The sequence below is a fragment of the Anomaloglossus baeobatrachus genome, chromosome 9 (assembly GCF_048569485.1).
Source record: "Anomaloglossus baeobatrachus isolate aAnoBae1 chromosome 9, aAnoBae1.hap1, whole genome shotgun sequence".
Classification (NCBI taxonomy): domain Eukaryota; kingdom Metazoa; phylum Chordata; class Amphibia; order Anura; family Aromobatidae; genus Anomaloglossus; species Anomaloglossus baeobatrachus.
The window spans coordinates 204,326,068-204,348,567 of record NC_134361.1 but is presented as its reverse complement, the minus strand read 5'-3'; the positions used below and the strand labels follow the sequence as shown (position 1 = coordinate 204,348,567).

At 50.0% G+C, this 22,500-nt stretch overlaps 1 protein-coding gene across 1 annotated transcript in view; it reads left to right on the top strand.

Moving 5' to 3' along the window:
• The window catches only part of COL27A1 (collagen type XXVII alpha 1 chain), a 347,486-nt gene that overhangs the window by 146,492 nt on the left and 178,494 nt on the right, over positions 1–22,500 (top strand). The window contains exons 15-16 of the mRNA XM_075324295.1: positions 18,842–18,895; positions 22,216–22,260. Coding sequence (XP_075180410.1) covers positions 18,842–18,895; positions 22,216–22,260 — 99 coding nt within the window. The remainder of the gene's footprint in view (positions 1–18,841; positions 18,896–22,215; positions 22,261–22,500) is intronic.

Genomic DNA, 22,500 nt, shown 5'->3' with positions numbered 1-22,500 from the left:
TGATAGTTGTTGATCAATAATAAAAAAAATCCTCTAAAATACAATTTGCCTAATAATTCTGCACACGGTGTGTGCACACAATTAGTGTGCAATCCAGCGAGGGGCTACATGTTTCAGCGCTAAAGTACAACTCGTCCCGCAAAAATCTATCCTTCGCACTGGACCAAATGGATGGCTCGCTGCTTACACTGATGCAGGACTTCAATAAGGGGCATTTGTATGTTCTTGTCAATCCTGAAAAATGTCCTGTTCCCAAGCAGAGAGCTCCATAATACAGCTAAAGAGTCAACTGAAAAATAAAAAAAAATCAGGAAATTATACCTAGAGTCTTGGTTGGAATTTATTACCTCGACTCTGAAGTTAACCACATGGAAAAATATTCCTTCCCCTCAGAAGCTCTTTTATCCCTCGATAAGTCAGGAAAAGGGACCTCACATTTTTGGAAGTGTATTTGGAAATCCAGTGCCCGTAACGTGTAAATCACAGAGGAATACACACACACCTTCTTATTTTTTCTTTTTTTTTTTTTTACCACTGCATTAATTGAACTATAGACTGGCATCCTTAGTATGTGTTTTATGTTTCATGGCCAACATTTTTAAAATAACCCAAATATAATTCTCCGTAATTCTAGTCCTGTGGTAAAGGCTCTTTTAAGGGTAATTCTACCTAAAATAAAAAGAAAACTGTGCATAGGGAGAAAGCTGCTAATCAGTGGTGGGATTATACAGAGCAGTTGACTAGGAGGCACAAGATTCCTAGTCCTGTAGTGATAATCTCCTGCTGATTAAACCGCTGGTTTTATTGAAACCGCAAAACACAGCCTTATAACGACACATCGTTGGAATCGGGTTCACTGCCGCTACATTGTGCTGCTCTTAGATGACATGGCAAAAACCTGCTGACAGATTCCCTTTAAAAGTATTACTAATTAATATGATTACCATTCTTTTTCTTCTGCTCGGGTGCCGGTACTTGTAACCAGTGATTAGCAAGCACTACCATGCTCGTGTGCTCGGTACTCGTAACTAGTGATGAGCGGACACTACCATGCTCGTGTGCTCGGTACTCGTAACTAGTGATGAGTGGACACTACCATGCTCGGGTGCTCAGTACTGGTAACTAGTGATGAGCGGGCACTACCATGCTCGGGTGCTCGGTACTCGTAACTAGTGATGAGCGGGCACTACCATGCTCGGGTGCTCAGTACTGGTAACTAGTGATGAGCGGGCACTACCATGCTCGGGTGCTCAGTACTCGTAACTAGTGATGAGCGGGCACTACCATGCTCGGGTGCTCAGTACTGGTAACTAGTGATGAGCGGGCACTACCATGCTCAGTTGCTCAATATTCGTAACTAGTGATGAGTGGGCACTATCATGCTCGGGTGTTCGGTACTCGTAACTAGTGATGAGCGGGCACTACCATGCTCAGGTGCTTTGTACTCGTAACTAGTGATGAGCGAGAACTACCATGCTCAGGTGCTTTGTACTCGTAACTAGTGATGAGCGGGCACTACCATGCTCGGGTGGTGCTTTGTACTCGTAACTAGTGATGAGCGAGCACTACCATGCTCGGGTGCTCGGTACTCGTAACTAGTGATGAGCAGGCACTACCATGCTCGGGTGCTTTGTACTCGTAACTAGTGATGAGCGAGCACTACCATGCTCGGGTGCTCGGTACTCGTAACTAGTGATGAGCAGGCACTACCATGCTCGGGTGCTTTGTACTCGTAACTAGTGATGAGCAGGCACTACCATGCTCGGGTGCTTTGTACTCGTAACTAGTGATGAGCGAGCACTACCATGCTCGGGTGCTTTGTACTCGTAACTAGTGATGAGTGGGCACTACCATGCTCGGTACTCGTAACTAGTGATGAGCGGGCACTACCATGCTCGGGTGCTCGGTACTTGTAACTAGTGATGAGCAGGCCCTACCATGCTCGGGTGCTTTGTACTCGTAACTAGTGATGAGCAGGCACTACCATGCTCGGGTGCTTTGTACTCGTAACTAGTGATGAGTGGGCACTACCATGCTCGGTACTCGTAACTAGTGATGAGCGGGCACTACCATGCTCGGGTGCTCGGTACTTGTAACTAGTGATGAGCGAGCACTACCATGCTCGGGTGCTCGGTACTCGTAACTAGTGATGAGCGGGCACTACCATGCTTGGGTGCTCTGTACTCGTAACTAGTGATGAGCGGACACTACCATGCTCGGGTGCTCAGTACTGGTAACTAGTGATGAGCGGGCACTACCATGCTCGGGTGCTCAGTACTCGTAACTAGTGATGAGCGGGCACTACCATGCTCGGGTGCTCAGTACTGGTAACTAGTGATGAGCGGGCACTACCATGCTCAGTTGCTCAATATTCGTAACTAGTGATGAGCGGGCACTACCATGCTCAGGTGCTTTGTACTCGTAACTAGTGATGAGCGAGAACTACCATGCTCAGGTGCTTTGTACTCGTAACTAGTGATGAGCGGGCACTACCATGCTCGGGTGGTGCTTTGTACTCGTAACTAGTGATGAGCGGGCACTACCATGCTCGGGTGCTTTGTACTCGTAACTAGTGATGAGCGAGCACTACCATGCTCGGGTGCTCGGTACTCGTAACTAGTGATGAGCGGGCACTACCATGCTCGGGTGCTTTGTACTCGTAACTAGTGATGAGTGGGCACTACCATGCTCGGTACTCGTAACTAGTGATGAGCGGGCACTACCATGCTCGGGTGCTCGGTACTCGTAACTAGTGATGAGCGGGCACTACCATGCTTGGGTGCTCTGTACTCGTAACTAGTGATGAGCGGACACTACCATGCTCGGGTGCTCGGTACTTGTAACTAGTGATGAGCGGGCACTACCATGCTCGGGTGCTCCGTACTGGTAACTAGTGATGAGCGGGCACTACCATGCTCGGGTGCTCAGTACTGGTAACTAGTGATGAGCGGACACTACCATGCTCGGCTGCTCGGTACTCGTAACTATTGATGAGCAGGCACTACCATGCTCAGGTGCTCCGTACTTGTAACTAGTGATGAGCGGACACTACCATGCTCGGGTGCTCAGTACTGGTAACTAGTGATGAGCGAGCACTACCATGCTCAGGTGCTCAGTACTGGTAACTAGTGATGAGTGAGCACTAACATGCTCAGGTGCTCAGTACTAGTAACTAGTGATGAGCGGGCACTACCATGCTCGGGTGCTCAGTACTAGTAACTAGTGATGAGTGGGCACTACCATGCTCGGGTGCTCAGTACTGGTAACTAGTGATGAGCGGACACTACCATGCTCAGGTGCTCAGTACTGGTAACTAGTGATGAGCGGGCACTACCATGCTCAGGTGCTCCGTACTTGTAACTAGTGATGAGTGGACACTACCATGCTCAGGTGCTCAGTACTGGTAACTAGTGATGAGTGAGCACTACCATGCTCAGGTGCTCAGTACTGGTAACTAGTGATGAGCGGACACTACCATGCTCGGGTGCTCGGTACTTGTAACTAGTGATGAGCGAGCACTACCATGCTCAGGTGCTCAGTACTGGTAACTAGTGATGAGCGGGCACTACCATGCTCAGGTGCTCCGTACTTGTAACTAGTGATGAGTGGACACTACCATGCTCAGGTGCTCAGTACTGGTAACTAGTGATGAGTGAGCACTACCATGCTCAGGTGCTCAGTACTGGTAACTAGTGATGAGCGGACACTACCATGCTCGGGTGCTCGGTACTTGTAACTAGTGATGAGCGAGCACTACCATGCTCAGGTGCTCAGTACTGGTAGCTAGTGATGAGCGGGCACTACCATGCTCAGGTGCTCAGTACTGGTAACTAGTGATGAGCGGGCACTACCATGCTCAGGTGCTCTGCACTCGTAGCTAGTGATGAGCGGGCACTACCATGCTCAGGTGCTCAGTACTGGTAACTAGTGATGAGCGGGCACTACCATGCTCGGGTGCTCGGTACGTGTAATATGCAGTTGGACGATCGAACAGGCTTGACTCATGTACCTGAATATGATGAAAGTCAATAGGAATCTCCAGCATTTTTACGGAAAACCTTCCGGAATAATGTTCAAGTTTCCCCATTTTTATACTCTGATGCTCGAACCCGTCCAGTTGTCCGCCCCGCTCGTTTCCAGTACCGAGTCTAGTGGTTCCCAGTCATCACTACCTACCAGTTATACTTAAAAAGTTGGCATTCGTGCACTAGGCGGGTGTAACTATTGGTGTCAGTGGTGGGACATGCTGCCGTCAGCCTCAGACTTGGGGTCTATAACTTACTGGAAGTTTAAAGGGAACCGGTCACTGAAATTTCCACTCCCAAATAATCTTCAGTGCCATGTCCCTAAAAATTTTGGATCCCCAATCATTTGTGCTTAAGGCCCCCATACCCCTTAGACTAAAGCTGTAATGTGGCCCAATCGTAAAAGGCCTATTTCAATAATATAGAAAAGCAGATGGATTTGTTGGTCCCTCGGTTTCACATAAAACTATACGGTAAAGCCTACAAGTCGTTTACAATGATGGACCTGGATCTTCTCCAGGCGGTGCAGACAGGCCGCATACAGTCCGGGGAGGTATATAAATGTCAGACAGTAACGCACTGTGACCCTGATGGGGGTCAGGTTCATGTTTCGTTGGTGGAAGGAAAGCTTTACGTAAGGTTGGAAGACTGACTACATGACCACCCGGCAGAGGTCCGTACAAGAAGGGGCATCGGGGACTTCCATGGGTAAAAATGATATACGACTCCTTGCATATTTTAACGTGGCTCTTGTAGGGTGTCACGGCCGGGCGGTCGGGCAGACCCAGGAGGTGGATCCACTGGACCGAACTCTCTGAGATGGTGGTAGGGAGTCCGGCAGCTGAAGCACTGATGGGCAGTAGAACAGTCCGTGCAAGTGAAGGCAGCGGAGGAGTCCCAGGGACCACGGAGTCACAGAAGGTGGTCTTGGTGACGTAGCTCAGGTTCGGAGGCCGAGGTGATATCAGGCGGGGTCCGGAACCTCTGGAGCAAGATGACGGGTCACCGCAGGGATCCGGGATGGTACGGACTGTCAGATGGCAGACGGACAGCGTGCGGGGATCAGGACACGGCAGACTGGATGGCGAGGCAGGTACGGCTCTACAAAGACAGATAGGTGAGTACAGGCACATAAACACCAAGAGACCTGACTCCTAGCTCTGGGAACACGAAGATCAGGCCCCGCCCCCTTGGACAATGACCCCCTATATACCCTGTACCTGTGCAACCTCATTTCCTGTTAATGGACGCTGGCCCTTTAAGAAAGGGTCAGTGACCGCGCGCGCGCGCCCTAATGCGCATGCGCGCCGCCCGGGTGCCAGAAGCCAGGGAAGGAGGCTGCGAGGAGGACGCAGGGGAGCCGGCCAGGTCCAGGGAAGCTGTCGGGCGCCGGGATCGGGGGCCCGGAGCCCTGGGACGGACGGAATCCGGTGACTGGGGAGCGGAGAGCGTGGCAGGTGAGCCGGGGAACGGGGGTGAGGACCCGGGGAGCGTGACAGTACCCCCCCCCCCCACGCCCCCCTCCCCGCAACCGGGACATGAAGGCACGGATAAGAGGAGTGCCCACGTTCTCCCTGGGCTCCCAAGACCTATCCTCAGGACCATACCCTTCCCAGTCCACCAGGAAGAACTGTCGACCTCGTACGGTCTTCATGGCCACGATATCCCTTACCGCATAGATGTCATCATCGGCAATAGGAGGAGGGGCCGGACTGGCAGCAGCGGAGAAGGGACCAAGGACAACCGGCTTGAGCAGAGAGACGTGGAAGGAGTTGGGTATCCTCATCGTGGCCGGGAGCTGTAGCTTGTAGGATACCTCATTGATCTTGCTGAGGACCTTAAACGGCCCGATGTAGCGAGGACCCAGCTTGTAGGAAGGTATCTTCAATCGGATGTACTGGGAAGCAAGCCAGACCAGGTCACCAGGAGAGAAACACGGAGGATCCAGACGTCTCTTGTCAGCGTGTTTCTTCATCCGCTGGGAAGCGCGCCCAAGGGACGCCTTGACAGAGTCCCAAATGGTAGCAAAGTCACGAACTGCAGTATCAGCAGCCGGGACATCCGATGAAGGGGATATAGGCAATGGGACGGCGGGCTGGAGTCCGTAAACAACATGGAAGGGAGATTCGGAGGATGACTCACTGACGTGGTGGTTATGGGAGAATTCAGCCCAAGGCAGAAGCGAGGACCAGTCGTCGTGATGGGCGTTGACATAGTGACGTAGGTATGAGGTCACGATTTGATTGACCCTCTCCACTTGGCCGTTAGACTGAGGATGGTAAGAAGAAGAAAAGTCCAGAGTCACTCCCAGATGTTTGCATAGAGCCCTCCAGAAGCGGGAGGTGAACTGAGTTCCTCTGTCGGACACTATGTGGGATGGAAAGCCATGCAAGCGGAAGATGTGATGTATATAGGCTTCCGCGAGTTCCTGAGCAGAGGGCAGTCCGGCCATAGGAACGAAGTGGGCCATTTTGGAGAATCGATCAACCACGACCCATATGACTGTGTGCCCGGAGGATAACGGCAAGTCCGTAATAAAGTCCATTGCTATGTGTTGCCACGGGACTGAGGGTATCGGTAAAGGCAGAAGACGGCCATGGGGCAAGTGTTTGGGCGTCTTGTTCCTGGCACAGGAGGAGCAGGCAGAGACAAAAGCAGCGACGTCCGTGCGAAGGGATGGCCACCAGTAATGGCGTACAATCGCACCCCATGTCTTTTTCTGACCAGCATGCCCGGCTGTTTTTGAGGCATGACCCCAGTGTAACACTTTTTTCCTGTCGGTATCGGAGACATAGGTCTTCCCGGGCGGTATCTGGGCTAGGGTGACAGGGGCCACCGGAATGATGTTGCTAGGACAGATGATGGGTTGGGTAGTCTCTTCCTCCTGCTCCATGGGCATGAAAGACCTGGACAAGGCATCAGCGCGTACATTCTTGTCCGCGGGTCGGAAGTGAAGCTGAAAGTCGAACCTGGCAAAGAATAAGGACCACCTGGCTTGCCGTGGGTTCAGTCGCTGAGCGGACCGCAGGTATTCTAGGTTCTTGTGGTCCGTGTAGATGATCACGGGATACACTGCACCTTCCAGGAGGTAGCGCCATTCCTCCAGTGCCAGTTTGACTGCCAAGAGCTCTCGGTCCCCGATGGTATAGTTGCGTTCAGGCGCTGAGAAGCCCTTGGAGAAGAATCCGCAAGTCACCATCTTCCCGGAGGAGGACTTCTGCATGAGCACTGCTCCGGCTCCTGAGGAGGAGGCATCCACCTCCAAGGTGAACTGGCGGTTTAACTCCGGACGGTGAAGTACAGGCGAGGAAGCAAAAGCCCGCTTCAAAGAGCCAAACGCGGCGTCGGCCGCAGGCGACCAGTCCTTTGGATTTGCCTCTTTCTTAGTCAAAGCGGAAAGTGGAGCAGTCAGAGCAGAGAAGTGAGGGACGAATTGGCGGTAGTAGTTGGCGAATCCCAGGAAGCGTTGGATTGCCTTCAGTCCAGAAGGGGGAGGCCAGTTGAGAATGGCGGAGACCTTCTTGGGATCCATCTGCAGTCCAGTCTCAGAGATGATGTACCCCAGAAAGGGGAGAGAAGACTGCTCAAAGACACACTTCTCATACTTTGCGTACAGACGGTTCTCTCTTAGTCGTCGTAGAACCAGCTGTACGTGCTCTCTGTGGGTTGGGAGGTCCGGAGAGAAGACAAGGATGTCATCTAGATATACTACCACACAGGTGTAGAGGAGGTCTCGGAACACGTCGTTCACCAGTTCTTGGAAGACGGCAGGAGCGTTACACAGGCCGAAGGGCATCACGCAGTACTCATAATGTCCATCGCGCGTATTAAACGCGGTCTTCCATTCGTCACCAGAGCGGATGCGCACCAGATTGTAAGCACCCCGAAGATCCAGCTTGGTGAACAGACGAGCTCCTCTAAGCCGGTCAAACAATTCGGGGATGAGCGGCAGAGGGTACTTGTTCTTAACAGTGATCTGATTCAGACCCCGGTAGTCGATGCAGGGACGTAAATCGCCCTCTTTTTTCTTGACAAAGAAGAAACCTGCTCCAGCAGGAGAGGAGGATCTCCGAATGAATCCCCTAGCCAGGCTCTCTGAGATGTAAGTAGACATAGCCCTTGTTTCGGCTGGAGACAAAGGATATATCCGTCCTCGTGGTGGCGTTGTTCCAGGGAGCAGGTCGATGGCACAATCGTAGGGGCGATGTGGCGGCAGTACCTCGGATTCTTTTTTATCAAAGACATCAGCAAAGGACCAATAAGCCGAGGGCAGCCCCGGTAGGTTCTCAGGAACCGGAGGTCGTCGGATGGGTTGTGTGGATTTTAGGCATCTCTCATGACACGAAGCACCCCAGCGGGTGATTTCGCCAGTGCCCCAGCTGACTGATGGTTCGTGAGTCCGTAACCATGGAAGGCCCAGCAGGATCTGATGGGACATGTGCGGAAGGACGTAGAAGGCGATGTTCTCGGTGTGAAGAGCACCGATGCGCAGTTCAACCGGCCTGGTGGTCCAGGAGATGGTGTCAGAAAGGGGTCTCCCATCCACAGAGGCAATCACCAGGGGCTTGTTGAGTGGGATAACAGGCACCTGGTATTTGTCCACGGTGGCTTGCTGGATGAAATTGCCTGCTGCCCCGGAATCAAGATAGGCCTCAGCCGTGAACCGCGTCTCTCCCGTTGTCACTTGCACGGTCCATGTGACCGGATCAGAGAGAGTCCCAGCACCTAGGGTGGCCTCTCCTACCAACCCTAGGCTTTGGAGTTTCCCGGCCTTTCCGGACAGGAACGGAGGAGGTGTGTGCCCTCACCGCAGTAAAAGCAGAGACCCTTGGCAAGCCGCTCTGCTCTACGTTGTGCAGACTGACGCACTCGGTCAATCTGCATGGGCTCGTGGACGGGACTCCCAGCTGTTGATGACTGAGGTACGGAGGGCTTCTGAGGAGGAGATGAATGCCGTAACGGGCGTCTCTCACGAGATAGCTCTTTGGAGCGCTCCTGAAAACGTATGTCCACACGAGTAGCTAGGGCAATCAGGGCATCTAGGGTGGAGGGCACGTCCCGACCCGCCAACTCATCCTTGATGCGACTCGAGAGTCCCTCCCAGAAGGCGGCTGTTAGGGCCTCATTATTCCACCCGAGTTCTGAAGCCAAAGTGCGAAAACGGATGGCGTATTGGCCCACCGTCAGTGTTCCTTGACGTAGGCGGAGGAGTGATGAAGCAGAGGCAGAAGCGCGTCCCGGCTCGTCAAAGGTGCTGCGGAATGCCTGCAGGAACTGTTGAAGATCCTTGGTCATGGGGTCCTCCTTCTCCCACAAGGGGTTCATCCACGCCAGCGCCTCGCCCTCTAGGTGGGACATTATAAAGGCGACCTTGGCTTGGTCGGAGGCGAACAGATGTGGCAGCTGCGTGAAATGAAGGGAACATTGATTTATGAAGCCCCTGCAGGTCTTGGGATCTCCAGCATAACGAGGAGGTGACGCCAAACGGAGTCGGGAAGCATCTGACGAGGTTGCCACTGGTGCGGGGGCCATGGCTTGCCTGGCGGGGGACCTGGGTGCCGCAGGCGTCATTGATGCTTGTAATGTGTACAGGCGGGTGTCCACGGAGGTCATGAATTGCAGCATGCGGGTCTGGACTTCATGCTGACGCTGGAGTTCCTCTTGCAGGACCGATAGTGCTGCAGCGGGATCCATGGCCTGATCTTACTGTCACGGCCGGGCGGTCGGGCAGACCCAGGAGGTGGATCCACTGGACCGAACTCTCTGAGATGGTGGTAGGGAGTCCGGCAGCTGAAGCACTGATGGGCAGTAGAACAGTCCGTGCAAGTGAAGGCAGCGGAGGAGTCCCAGGGACCACGGAGTCACAGAAGGTGGTCTTGGTGACGTAGCTCAGGTTCGGAGGCCGAGGTGATATCAGGCGGGGTCCGGAACCTCTGGAGCAAGATGACGGGTCACCGCAGGGATCCGGGATGGTACGGACTGTCAGATGGCAGACGGACAGCGTGCGGGGATCAGGACACGGCAGACTGGATGGCGAGGCAGGTACGGCTCTACAAAGACAGATAGGTGAGTACAGGCACATAAACACCAAGAGACCTGACTCCTAGCTCTGGGAACACGAAGATCAGGCCCCGCCCCCTTGGACAATGACCCCCTATATACCCTGTACCTGTGCAACCTCATTTCCTGTTAATGGACGCTGGCCCTTTAAGAAAGGGTCAGTGACCGCGCGCGCGCGCCCTAATGCGCCATGCGCGCCGCCCGGGGTGCCAGAAGCCAGGGAAGGAGGCTGCGAGGAGGATGCAGGGGAGCCGGCCAGGTCCAGGGAAGCTGTCGGGCGCCGGGATCGGGGGCCCGGAGCCCTGGGACGGACGGAATCCGGTGACTGGGGAGCGGAGAGCGTGGCAGGTGAGCCGGGGAACGGGGGTGAGGACCCGGGGAGCGTGACATAGGGTCCTAGTTTTGGGTGGCTCGGTGGTAGCAGCTGCACCAAATCTCCGGTTGAAGCCACAACTTTTTCCTACAGTTTACCGCACTTGTAGATGAAGTAAATTCTGTATTTTATATAGAAAATCGGCGTTTAACAATCACTTCCTCAGTTCATCTAAAAGAGTTTAATAAACCCACAGCCAGAGGGGAGGAATAAAGAAAATCCGAGCGTCGCCCATACTGTACATAAACACCGCAATCACTGGGCTTAGTCCTGGTCATTAACATATGTTATTTCTGTAAATGAAATATTCATTCTGTTCATGCCTATGGTAATTAGGGGCACAGGGCTCCTATTTCCTAAATATTGGCACAAGCCCCCTCATCGCTGACTTGGGTGACAGTTTGTCTCCGAGGCCGAATTCCATTTGTCCAAAGCATTTGTGGATGTCCGCAGGTGGCTTGTTCCCGAAAAAAAAAAAAAAGAAAAAAAATCTTAATAAAAGCTGGCAATTGGTGTAACGTGAGCCCCGTGCGGTTGTAAATAGCTGGGGTCCGTCCTGTATAAACAGGAGCCTGAAGAGGCCTTTATACGAGGCAGCACAAAGAGCCGGCTTGTTGTAACATTCGCTCCTCTGCCTCCGAGCTCAGGAGTTTTGGCTCGGCCACGTAACCATCCATGGACTCTGGGTGATCCACAAAGCTCCACTCTGTCATTCACAGGCTTCTGTTTGACGGCAATTGCCTTTACCTGCGCTCTTGATGTCTTTCGTAACGCAAGTAGTAGTCATGTATGTCTTCTTACTCTAGGATGTAATGTAGGCAGTTTTTTGAAGTTGACGTCTTGGCAGCAGAAAAATGAGCAAGCGTAAGAACCTGAGCGATCTTGAGGGCCACATTTGTGGGATGTACACTGTAGACTGTGTTTAGTGTCTACCAAATGTGGTCTAAGAGAGGAGAGATGAAGACAGGGTCATGGGCAATGAAGGCGTGAGAATCTGAGCGATCTTGAGGGCCACATTTGTGGGATGTACCCTGTAGACTGTGTTTAGTGTCTACCAAACGTGGTGTAAGAGACGAGAGACGGAGACAGGGTCATAAGCAATAAAGGCGTGAGAATCTGAGGGATCTTGAGGGCCACATTTGTGGGTTGTACCTGGTAGACTGTGTTTAGTGTCTACCAAAAATGGTCTGAGAGATTAGATGGAGACAGGGTCATAGGCATTAAAGGCGAACTGGAAATTCTTAGGCGTATGATCAAAACCAGAGTCACTGAAGAACAAAGTGATGGAAACGTTCCTGGTACCTGAGATAGAAAGGCGTCCGAACACGCAGAGCAATGCAGTTCGTTGTCTATAGGGCTGTGTAGATGCAGAGTGCTCATGCTGACCACTGCCAAAAGAACCTACAACTGGACCATGAGCACCAGAATTGGACCATAATGGAAGAAGTTGACTTGGTCTGATGAATAATATCTGGACGGCCGGGTGGAGATGAGATAGCACTATGATGAACTACTGCAAGAAGAGAAGAGATGGGGCCAGGACATAATGGAATAAGTTGACTTGGTCTGATGAATAATATCTGGACGGCCGGGTGGAGAAGAGATGGCACTATGATGAACTAGTGCAAGAAGAGAAGAGATGGGGCCAGGACATAATGGAAGAAGTTGACTTGGTCTGATGAATAATGTCTGGACGGCCGGGTGGAGATGAGATAGCACTATGATGAACTACTGCAAGAAGAGAAGAGATGGGGCCATGACTTAATGGAAGAAGTTGACCTGGTCTGATGAATATTATATCCATTTTACTTGTCTGGACAGCCAGGTGTAGAAGAGATGTCTTCTCGTAGTAGTTCATCATGTTGCCATCTCTTCCCAACCCTTCCATCCAGACAAGTTAAATGGAAATATTATTCATCAGACCAGGTCAACTTCTTCCATTACGCCATCTCTTGTCTTCTTGCAGTAGTTCATCCTGGTGCCAAGAGATGGGGCCATGACATAATGGAAGAAGTTGACCTGATCTGATGGATAATATTTCCATTCAACCTGTTTCGACGGCCGGGTAGGGAAGAGATGGCACCGTGATGAACTACTGCAAGAAGACGGGATGGGGCCATGTCATAATGGAAGAACTTGACCTGGTCGGATGAATAATATTTCCTTTTAACTTATCTGGACGGCCGGGTGTGGGAGAGATGGCACCATGATTCACTACTGCAAGAACATAAGAGATGGGTCATGTTCTGCTGGAATCTTTGCTTCAGTTGGATGTGAGAGACGTGTACCACCTACCTAAATAATGCACAGACGTAATCACCTCAGTTCATGGGAGTGGTATCATTGGGCACCTTGGATTGCCATATACAGACTCCGTAGTTTCTCCGCGATGGGCATAGCCTTCTCATACTGTCTCTGCTGATCTCTGCCTCCATACAGGGTGGGTCTTCAGACCATCCATTTTGGGATTGCGATTGGAGCCCCAATGAAGAGAGAATTATTCAAAATTTCATATATAAGAGATAGATGGATTCTCCCATAAGAAAATAAATCATCTTGACTCCCAATTTTGTCATTCTTGAACCTCGGACCCCAATCTCCTGTTGTCCATCCCATTCTTGGCCGTTATAAAGAAGAATATTGAGCCAAAATACCCAACTTATAGGGTCTTAATAATCACTTGAATAGTACTACTTGTAGGGTTACATATCTATGTATTTAGTCCATCGCAGAAGTGCGTCCTACTTGATATTCCCGCTAGCTTTTGGGATAGATATCACAAACTTGAAGACAAGAAGATAGAACTACTCTGTCCGGGGACGTGCTCGCGTGAGTGAAGACCTAAATATTTTAGTCTTTAAAGCCATTCAAAGTCACCTTCGTCTCCACTTGTGCTAACGACAACAGAGGAGGATTAAGCAGCTCACTTCATCTGTACGGATGCAAATAATATCACAGCTGTGAGCGTGCGGAGAGCTCTGCCCCGAGACAGTCCCCAAACCTTTCAGTAGATCAAGTCTCCAGGACAATAGTGGGTCTACTGATCATATCTGTCCCAGGCTTGTTGAAAAATGAATGGGCACAGCTCAGGTTTCTTTGATCTTTCGCCCCCTCCTGCTCCGCTTCAGTTCCTACTAGTCAGTGGTAGTAGAGCCAGGTAGCTAACAGACAAGAGGAGCCTTCTATGCCGGTCATAGGAAGCTCTTTCAGAATGTGAACTTGGCTCTCCGCCTGTCCTCAAGCCACTGTACGAGATGGGAAGATCTCCTGTGTAGATAAAATAATAGTTGGAGACCTCACTTACCGCTGAGCCATCGGAAATGCAGAGATGAGAGGCGGGTGAAATTCTGGTTAACTATTGAAGGACCATTTTGCGGAAATCTGTTTTATAATCATGCCAAGGATAGGCACAGGGGCAGATGTCCTAAAGCTTTCTTTTTACACAGTGGAAACTCAGGCTACATAGCCTTAAAGAGGACTAACCACCAGGATTTTCCTATATAAACTAAAGGCAGTGCTATACTGGTGCTAGGATGCTGATTCTATACATTCTTTTAGTTGGGAGATCGGATGTATACTTTCTGAAATACGGAATATCTAATAGGTTGGTCGGATTTTGCTAGTTATTCCCGCCCCTGTCCGCGTGCCTGTCCTTCCTCCCCCTGTCCTCCCCCCCCCAAGTTCTTCCTCCCCCCAAGTTCTTCCTCCCCCCAAGTTCTTCCTCCCCCCAAGTTCTTCCTCTCCCCAAGTTCTTCCCTCCCCCCAAGTTCTTCCCTCCCCCCAAGTTCTTGCCTCCCCCCAAGTTCTTGCCTCCCCCCAAGTTCTTGCCTCCCCCCAAGTTCTTGCCTCCCCCCAAGTTCTTGCCTCCCCCCAAGTTCTTGCCTCCCCCCAAGTTCTTGCCTCCCCCCAAGTTCTTGCCTCCCCCCTGTTCTTGCCTCCCCCCTGTTCTTGCCTCCCCCCTGTTCTTGCCTCCCCCCTGTTCTTGCCTCCCCCCTGTTCTTGCCTCCCCCCTGTTCTTGCCTCCCCCCTGTTCTTGCCTCCCCCCTGTTCTTGCCTCCCCCCTGTTCTTGCCTCCCCCCTGTTCTTCCTCTCCCCCGTTCTTCCTCTCCCCCGTTCTCCCCCCTCCTCCCCCTGTCCTTCCTCCTCCTCCCCCTGTCCTTCCTCCTCCTCCCCCTGTCCTTCCTCCTCCTCCCCCTGTCCTTCCTCCTCCTCCCCCTGTCCTTCCTCCTCCTCCCCCTGTCCTTCCTTCCTCCTCCCCCTGTCCTTCCTTCCTCCTCCCCCTGTCCTTCCTCCTCCTCCCCCTGTCCTTCCTTCCTCCTCCCCCTGTCCTTCCTTCCTCCTCCCCCTGTCCTTCCTTCCTCCTCCCCCTGTCCTTCCTTCCTCCTCCCCCCTGTCCTTCCTTCCTCCTCCCCCCTGTCCTTCCTTCCTCCTCCCCCCTGTCCTTCCTTCCTCCTCCCCCCTGTCCTTCCTTCCTCCTCCCCCCTGTCCTTCCTTCCTCCTCCCCCCTGTCCTTCCTTCCTCCTCCCCCCTGTCCTTCCTTCCTCCTCCCCCCTGTCCTTCCTTCCTCCTCCCCCCTGTCCTTCCTTCCTCCTCCCCCTGTCCTTCCTTCCTCCTCCCCCTGTCCTTCCTTCCTCCTCCCCCTGTCCTTCCTTCCTCCTCCCCCTGTCCTTCCTTCCTCCTCCCCCTGTCCTTCCTTCCTCCTCCCCCTGTCCTTCCTTCCTCCTCCCCCTGTCCTTCCTTCCTCCTCCCCCTGTCCTTCCTTCCTTCCTCCTCCCCCTGTCCTTCCTTCCTCCTCCCCCTGTCCTTCCTTCCTCCTCCCCCTGTCCTTCCTTCCTCCTCCCCCTGTCCTTCCTCCTCCTCCCCCTGTCCTTCCTTCCTCCTCCCCCTGTCCTTCCTCCTCCCCCTGTCCTTCCTCCCTACTGTTCTTCCTCCCCTTGTAATAACAGAGACAGGTAGAGGAAGGACAGGCAGCAGACAGGGGTGTGAATAACTAGCAAAACCTGACCCACCTATTAGGTATTCTGTTTGCACCTCTCATCAAGTAACAGTGCATTTCACAAATTTCACTTGCCTGTATTTCAGAAACTATACATCCGATCTCACAACTAAAGGTATGTATAGAATCAGCATGATAGCGCCAGTATAGATCTGGCTTTAGTTTATATAGGAAAATTCTGGTGGTTGATCCTCTTTAAAATGCGTCAATTCTATGTAAGAAATTTGGGGCATCTTTGGATGGTCTAGTCTGACCTTACCACATCTATTAACTGGCAATTTCAGCCCAATTTTGGTTCGTCAGATTGCAATTTAGGGCATAACCCTTGCATTGAAAAATGTTTATAAAACACAAAATAAATAATGGTGCAAAGCATGTAACCATTTGTATGTGCACTCCTTAAAGGGGTTGTCCTACGAACAAAGTTCATTTTAATCAACAGACCTTGGAATAATAATAATTTCCACATTTGGATGTGTTTAATAAAAATGTTCCTGTGCTGAGATAATCTTATACAGTGGGCGATAAAAAGTATTTATTCAGCCCCAATTGTGCAAGTTCTCCGCTTATAGATGAGATTTGCCTGTAATTGACATCATAAGTGACCACTATGAGAGACAAAATGAGAAAACAAATCCAGAAAATCACCGCGTCTGGTTTGCTAAGATTTTTTAGCAAATTATGGTGGAAAATAAGTATTTGGTCAATAACAAAAGTTCATCTCAATATTTTGTTCTATATTCTTTGTTGGCAATGACAGAGGTGAAACGTTTTCTGGAAGTCTTCACAAGGTTGGCACACAGTGTTGGTGGTATGTTGGCCCATTCCTCCATGCAGATCTTCTCTAGAGCAGTGATGTTTTGGGCCTTTCGCTGGGCAACACGGAATTTTAACTCCCTCCAAAGGTTTTCTATGGGTTTGAGATCTAGAGACTGGTTAGGCCACTCCAGGACCTTTTATATGCTTCTTATGAAGCCACTCCTTCGTTGCCCTGGCGGTGTGCTTGGGATCATTATCATGCTGAAAGACCCAGCCACGTTTCATCTTCAATTTCCTTACTGATGGAAGGAGGTTTGCACTCAAAATCTCACGATACATGGCCCCATTCATTCTTTCATTTACACACATAAGTTGTCCTGGTCCCTTTGCAGAGAAACAGCCCCAAAGCCTGATGTTGCCACCCCCTTGCTTCACAGTAGGTATGGTGTTCTTTGGATGCAACTCAGCATTCTGTCTCCTCCTAACACGATGAGTTGTGTTTCTACCAAACAGTTTTACTTTGGTTTCATCAGACCATATGACATTCTCCCAATACTTTTCTGGATAATTCTAATGCTCTCTAGCAAACTTCAGACGGGCCCGGACATGTACTGGCTTAAGCAGGGAACATGTCTGGCACTGCAGGATCTGAGTCCCTGGCGGTGTAGTGTGTTACTGATGGTAGCCTTTGTTACGGTGGTCCCAGCTCTATGTAGGTCAGTCACTAGGTCCCCCCGTGTGGTTCTGGGATTTTTGCTCACCGTTCTTGTGATTATTTTGACCTCACGGGGTGAGATCTTGCCTGCAGCCCCATATCGAGGAAGATTATCAGTGTTCTTGTATGTTTTCCATTTTCTTATTATTGCTCCCACAGTTGATTTCATCACACCAAGCTGCTTGCTTATTGCAGATTCAGTCTTCCCAGCCTGGTGCAGTACAATTTTGTTTCTGGTGTCCTTTGACAGCTCTTTGGTCTTCACCTTAGTGGAGTTTGGAGTGTGACTGTCTGAGGTTGTGGACAAGTGTCTTTTATACTGATAAGGCTGCTTTCACACTAAGTTTTTTTAACATCCGTCATTAACGTTTTTTTAACGCAAAAACGGATCCAGTGCAAATGCGTTTTCATTTCAATGCATTTGCAATGGACTCGCGTCAACATGCGTTCACCTACGTTTGCGTGCGTTATAGTAAGGATCCAGCGACTTGCAGTTTTTTGTTAACTTATTTCAAAAACGCTACTTGTAGCGTTTTTGAGCTGCGTCCAAATATTACAAATTGCTGGATCCTGACTAAACAGCATGCAAACACATGTGAACGCTGGCATGCTGATAGGCAGGATCTTGCTTGCTCTACTGAGCATGCCCAGAAACCAGCCTCGGGTGATCAGTCTCTCTCTCCACCTCCCTCCCTCTCTCCACCTCTCTCCCTCTCTCTCCACCTCCCTCCCTCTCTCCCCCTCTCTTCCTCTCTCTCTCCCCCTCCCTCTCTCCCTTCCTCTCTCTCCACTCCCCCCTGCCTGAGAGCGGAGGACGCTCGTAACCAAGGTAAACATCGGGTAACCGTGGTCTTAGTTACCCGATGTTTACGTTGGTAACGTGTGCAGGGAGCCGGCTCCTAGCAGCTGCAGACGCTCGTAACCAATGTAAATATCGCGTATCCAAGCAAGTTACCCGATGTTTACCTTGGTTACGAGCCTCCACAGCTGTTAGATGTCGGCTCCCAGTCTGTCACGTTCAATTCCCCTCACTCCCGATCACATGACTCCAATGCCCGCCCATAAACTTAAAGTGACAGGATCCTGCAAAATAACACATGCGTTTGCATGCGTTTTTTTGCTGTAAAAGCAGGATCCACTTTTGCAGCAAAAAAACGTTCATGACGGATGTTAAAAAAAACTTAGTGTGAAAGCAGCCTAACAAGTTCAAAGAGGAGCCATTACTACAGGTAATGAGCGGAGGACAGAGGAGCCTCTTATAGAAGAAGTTACAGCTCTGTGAGAGACAGAAATCTTGCATGTTTTTAGGCGACTAAATACTTATTTTCCACCATAATTTGCAAAAAAAATCTTGCCAAATCAGACGCGGTGATTTTCTGGATTTGTTTTCTCATTTTGTCTCTCCTAGTTGTGGTCACCTATGATGTCAATTACAGGCCGACCTCATCTTTATAAGGGGGAGAACTTGCACAATTGGGGGCTGACTTAAATTTTTTTTCCCCCCACTGAATATGTGCCCCTGCTGTGTACTGTGTAATGGCCGTGTCTGACCATACAGGACATGGTCTGATCATGCCACATCTCCTGGGCCAAGGAGGACACAAAAAAGTATAAAAAGTGGTTGTATGATTTTAAAAACTAACAATGATGTAACCAAGTGATCATGGACAATAATGTCTGGTTAATTGTGTCTGAGTAACCTTTGTTCTTCAGACGATCATTTGTTCAATGGTTGTTCAACCGTCAACTGATTTTCCATCTAATGGTTTGTTCGCGTTCTGTTATTGTTTAATTAATTTTATTTTTCTGAATCAAACTCTTCTATATTATCTAGTATCGATGAGAGTTCATTATGTCTGCTTTGTATTTGGTAACTCTTTTCTGAAAACCGCATTATTTACCCTTCTTTTCAGGGTGACATGGGTGCTCTTGGACCTATAGGCTTTATGGGACCCAAAGGTGTAAAGGTAAGCGCCCCCTTTTGAAAATTTAATTTTTGGCGGAAATGTTTGCAATCAAAGTATATACACGTGTGTTACTAGAAAGTGTCCTGTGTGAACCTTTGTAGAGGAGGGAATGGACACTGCCGTATGGGGAACGGCACTGAGGTATTATACTTGAACTCCCCACACAACACCGGCCATTTCTTTGATGCACATGTGTCTTTTTCTCTTTTTTGGGGGGGGGGGATACATAACTTCCAAACATGGCCACCACCCAACACAACACAGGCAATTTCTTTAATGCACACCTGTCTTTTTTTGGGGGGGATAAATTACTTACAAACATGGCCACCACCCAACACAACACAGTCCATTTCTTTAATGCACTCCTGTTTTTTTTTTGGGGGGGGGGGATACATCACTTCCAAACATGGCCACCACCCAACACAACACAGTCCATTTCTTGAATGCACACCTGTCTTTTTTTGAGGGTATACATCACTTCCAAACATGGCCACTGCCCAACACAACACAGTCCATTTCTTGAATGCACACCTGTCTTTTTTTTGGGGGGGATAAATCACTACCAAACATGGCCACCACCCAACACAACACAGTCCAATTCTTTAATGCACTCCTGTTTTGTTTTTGTTTTTTTGGGGGGGGGGGGGAAACATCACTTCCAAATATGGTCACCACCCAACACAACACAGTCCAATTCTTTAATGCACTCCTGTTTTGTTTTTGTTTTCTGGGGGGGGGGGGGGGGGGGGGAACATCACTTCCAAACATGGTCACCACCCAACACAACACAGTCCATTTCTTTAATGTGCACCTGTCTTTTTTTTGGGGGGGGGACATCACTTCCAAACATGGCCACCGGTGTCAGGGCTAGTAAATTAATGGGAACGTGTTGGGTTCCTTAAGCCCCAAAATTGCCACGATTCCTGCTCTTTAGCGCTTCTTACCTAAGGAGGCGTGACTAACGTATCTGGAGCTGATTGGCCTGGGTGAAGCAACGCCCACCGGACTAGTCCTACCCAATTGGCATATGACAAGCGTTACATTCAAAATTGTTCCGGAAAAGAAGTAAATTATTTGTTTGGGGTTATTAAAATACAGAACTGGGGGCCTAACAGCTTCTTAAGTGTAATAGTGTACAAATGGCAACAGAATGGTAAGTTTTATATCTTCCTGATATCCAAGCTGTCTCTGTCTTCACCTATAAGCCGCGGTCCTGGGTCCTCACAGTATATTTCTTTACCTTGTGTTCGGCACAGGGGATTTGTTAAGTCTTCAGTGCGGCGTGTGAACGGGGCTCTCTCCGTTCAATAGCAATGCCAACCCCTCCCTATGTATTTCCATAGATGTTACTAAACGTGGACAAGCGCGCACAATAGGGCATCATCCTTAGGCGTTTTTTTACACTTACCTGGTAAGGCGGTGAGAAACACAGCACATATAGAGCTTGAAAAACAGTTGTACGTTACTGCTTGGAATGATCCAACGTTGATATGATACCGGAAATGAAGGCGGTTGTGCTGGGGGGGGGGTTGTGTAATGACTAAACCTCTATAAGCCTTAGAATCCGTGACGGGAGAAGAAATTCTTTCAGACAGCAATTCACTTTAGTGGAGATATCAAAGTATCTGGGCTGCGCTTGTGGGAATGAAGAATCCTTGATGGTGTATCGTTTATGATTTTTAATCCACCAACGCGTTTCGGTGCCTTTTTCACGGTTAAAAAAAAGTTAGTTTACCTTGACAAAGGCACCGAAACGCGATAGTGTGAATAATAACCTTAGCCGTTACCCATTGCTTTTACATTGATGGCCTATCCTTAAGATAGGTCATCAATGTTTGATCGGCCTGGATTCGACACCCGTTTTGCCTTCCTCTGGATCAACATGTTAGGTTAGGTCTTGGGTGGAACTCGATGGACTTAAGTCTACCTTCAACCATAAATACTATGACCCGGCATCGGTGGCGGTAGCAGGCAGACGAAAATGCTCAGTTCCGGGGCTGCCCCGACAACTGATAGCGTCCGCGGCCGGGTACTGCACATCTGCCTCCCATTCAAAGCAATAGGAGGCGAATGTGCAGTATGTGGCCACTATCAGAAGACGGAGCAGCTCTGGAACTGAGCATTTGCCGCTGCCACCGCCAGGACGGACAACAGCTAATCGACAAGGGTGTGCTGGATGTCAGGCCCCACCCGATCAGACATTGATGACTTATCCTAAGGATATGCAAAACAAGAATGCCGCGGAGACACCATCACATGTTTCTCAACACTGGCAGGAAACTAGCCAGGTCTTTCACCGGGAAGGAACAACCACGGGAAGGGCAGTCTTCAGTCAAGGAGACCACCTATGCCAAACAATGTATCCATCCACAGACAGCTGTTTCGGGGTATTTGCCCCTCATCAGTGTGGAGTAGGAAACACGCGTTGAGAAACACGTGATGGTGTCTCCGCGGTGTTGGATGTTGATCTCCCCGAGGTCAACCATCCTTACCTATGTTATCCTAACTATAGGCGATCAATGTAAAAGTAGTGGATAACCCCTTTAAATGGGTTCCATCGAGGTTTCTTCATTCCACCAAGAGCAGCCCAGCTACTGTAATGTGAGATATATTTGCCGTGACAGAGAAGGGGGCTGGCTTTAATGTGGAGCACAACCTAGAAATTGAGCTGATCTGTTCAGATCAAAGCACCATCGATACATAAGGCATTCATTCGTAAGTTCTATAACTTGAGGATATTGAAGTGGTTAATGCCAGTCTTCCCAGTGTTATTCACCTCACCCAGCTCCAGCGATGTCTCTCGGCCAGTGACTGGAAGCAGAGGGTGATGTGCCGGTAGTGTTACCGATATTGGAAGGGCAGAGAATGGAGAGGTCTATGTTGGTCTCTTTGACTCCTAGAATCCACAATGCTCCATTTGTGATGACCACTACTCTTCTAATCAGGCAATTGTCTGAAAAATACAGACCGGTTCCCTCGAGGTAGTGGCTTGCTCTGTCTCACAACCCACCTATACACATGCATGCTTGATTCGGCTAGGCTCTCCATGTCCTGAGGTGAGTAATCCCCTGCCAGAAGCAGGAAGTGGCCCATTTCGGTGGCAATGTAGGAAAGTTATCATCCCCTCGCCTTCCTTTCACTAACATTCTCCCTCGGTCATGTGTATAGTGGGCCCTTTGGTCACATCACTTTGCCATGCCAGGTAAGTGGAAGTTGTATTCATCTGATGACCTGACACGTGGTACAATTAAACTGAGGATTATGTCGCCTGATTGCGGTCTAATATCTCTTTACATATCGGCTTTTGCACTCTTTTGCAGGGGCTGCCGGGGAACGCAGGAGAATCTGGACTGAAAGGTGATAAGGTGACCAGAATACTCCCTTACTGCATTGTGTTTTGCATGCAAAGACTCCAGAATCTCAGTATTTCTCTCCCTCTGTCTTATATCCTTCTATCCAATAGTCCGTTTAAAGAATGATCACTCACTTCAATACATAAGTCTGCACAATCACGTGGGATCAGAATTGTCCACCATGGTGTATGGTTTTTGGAGGTGTTTGGGTTCGTTAAAATGGTGAAATATGAAGGGAGGGGATCCTGCTCT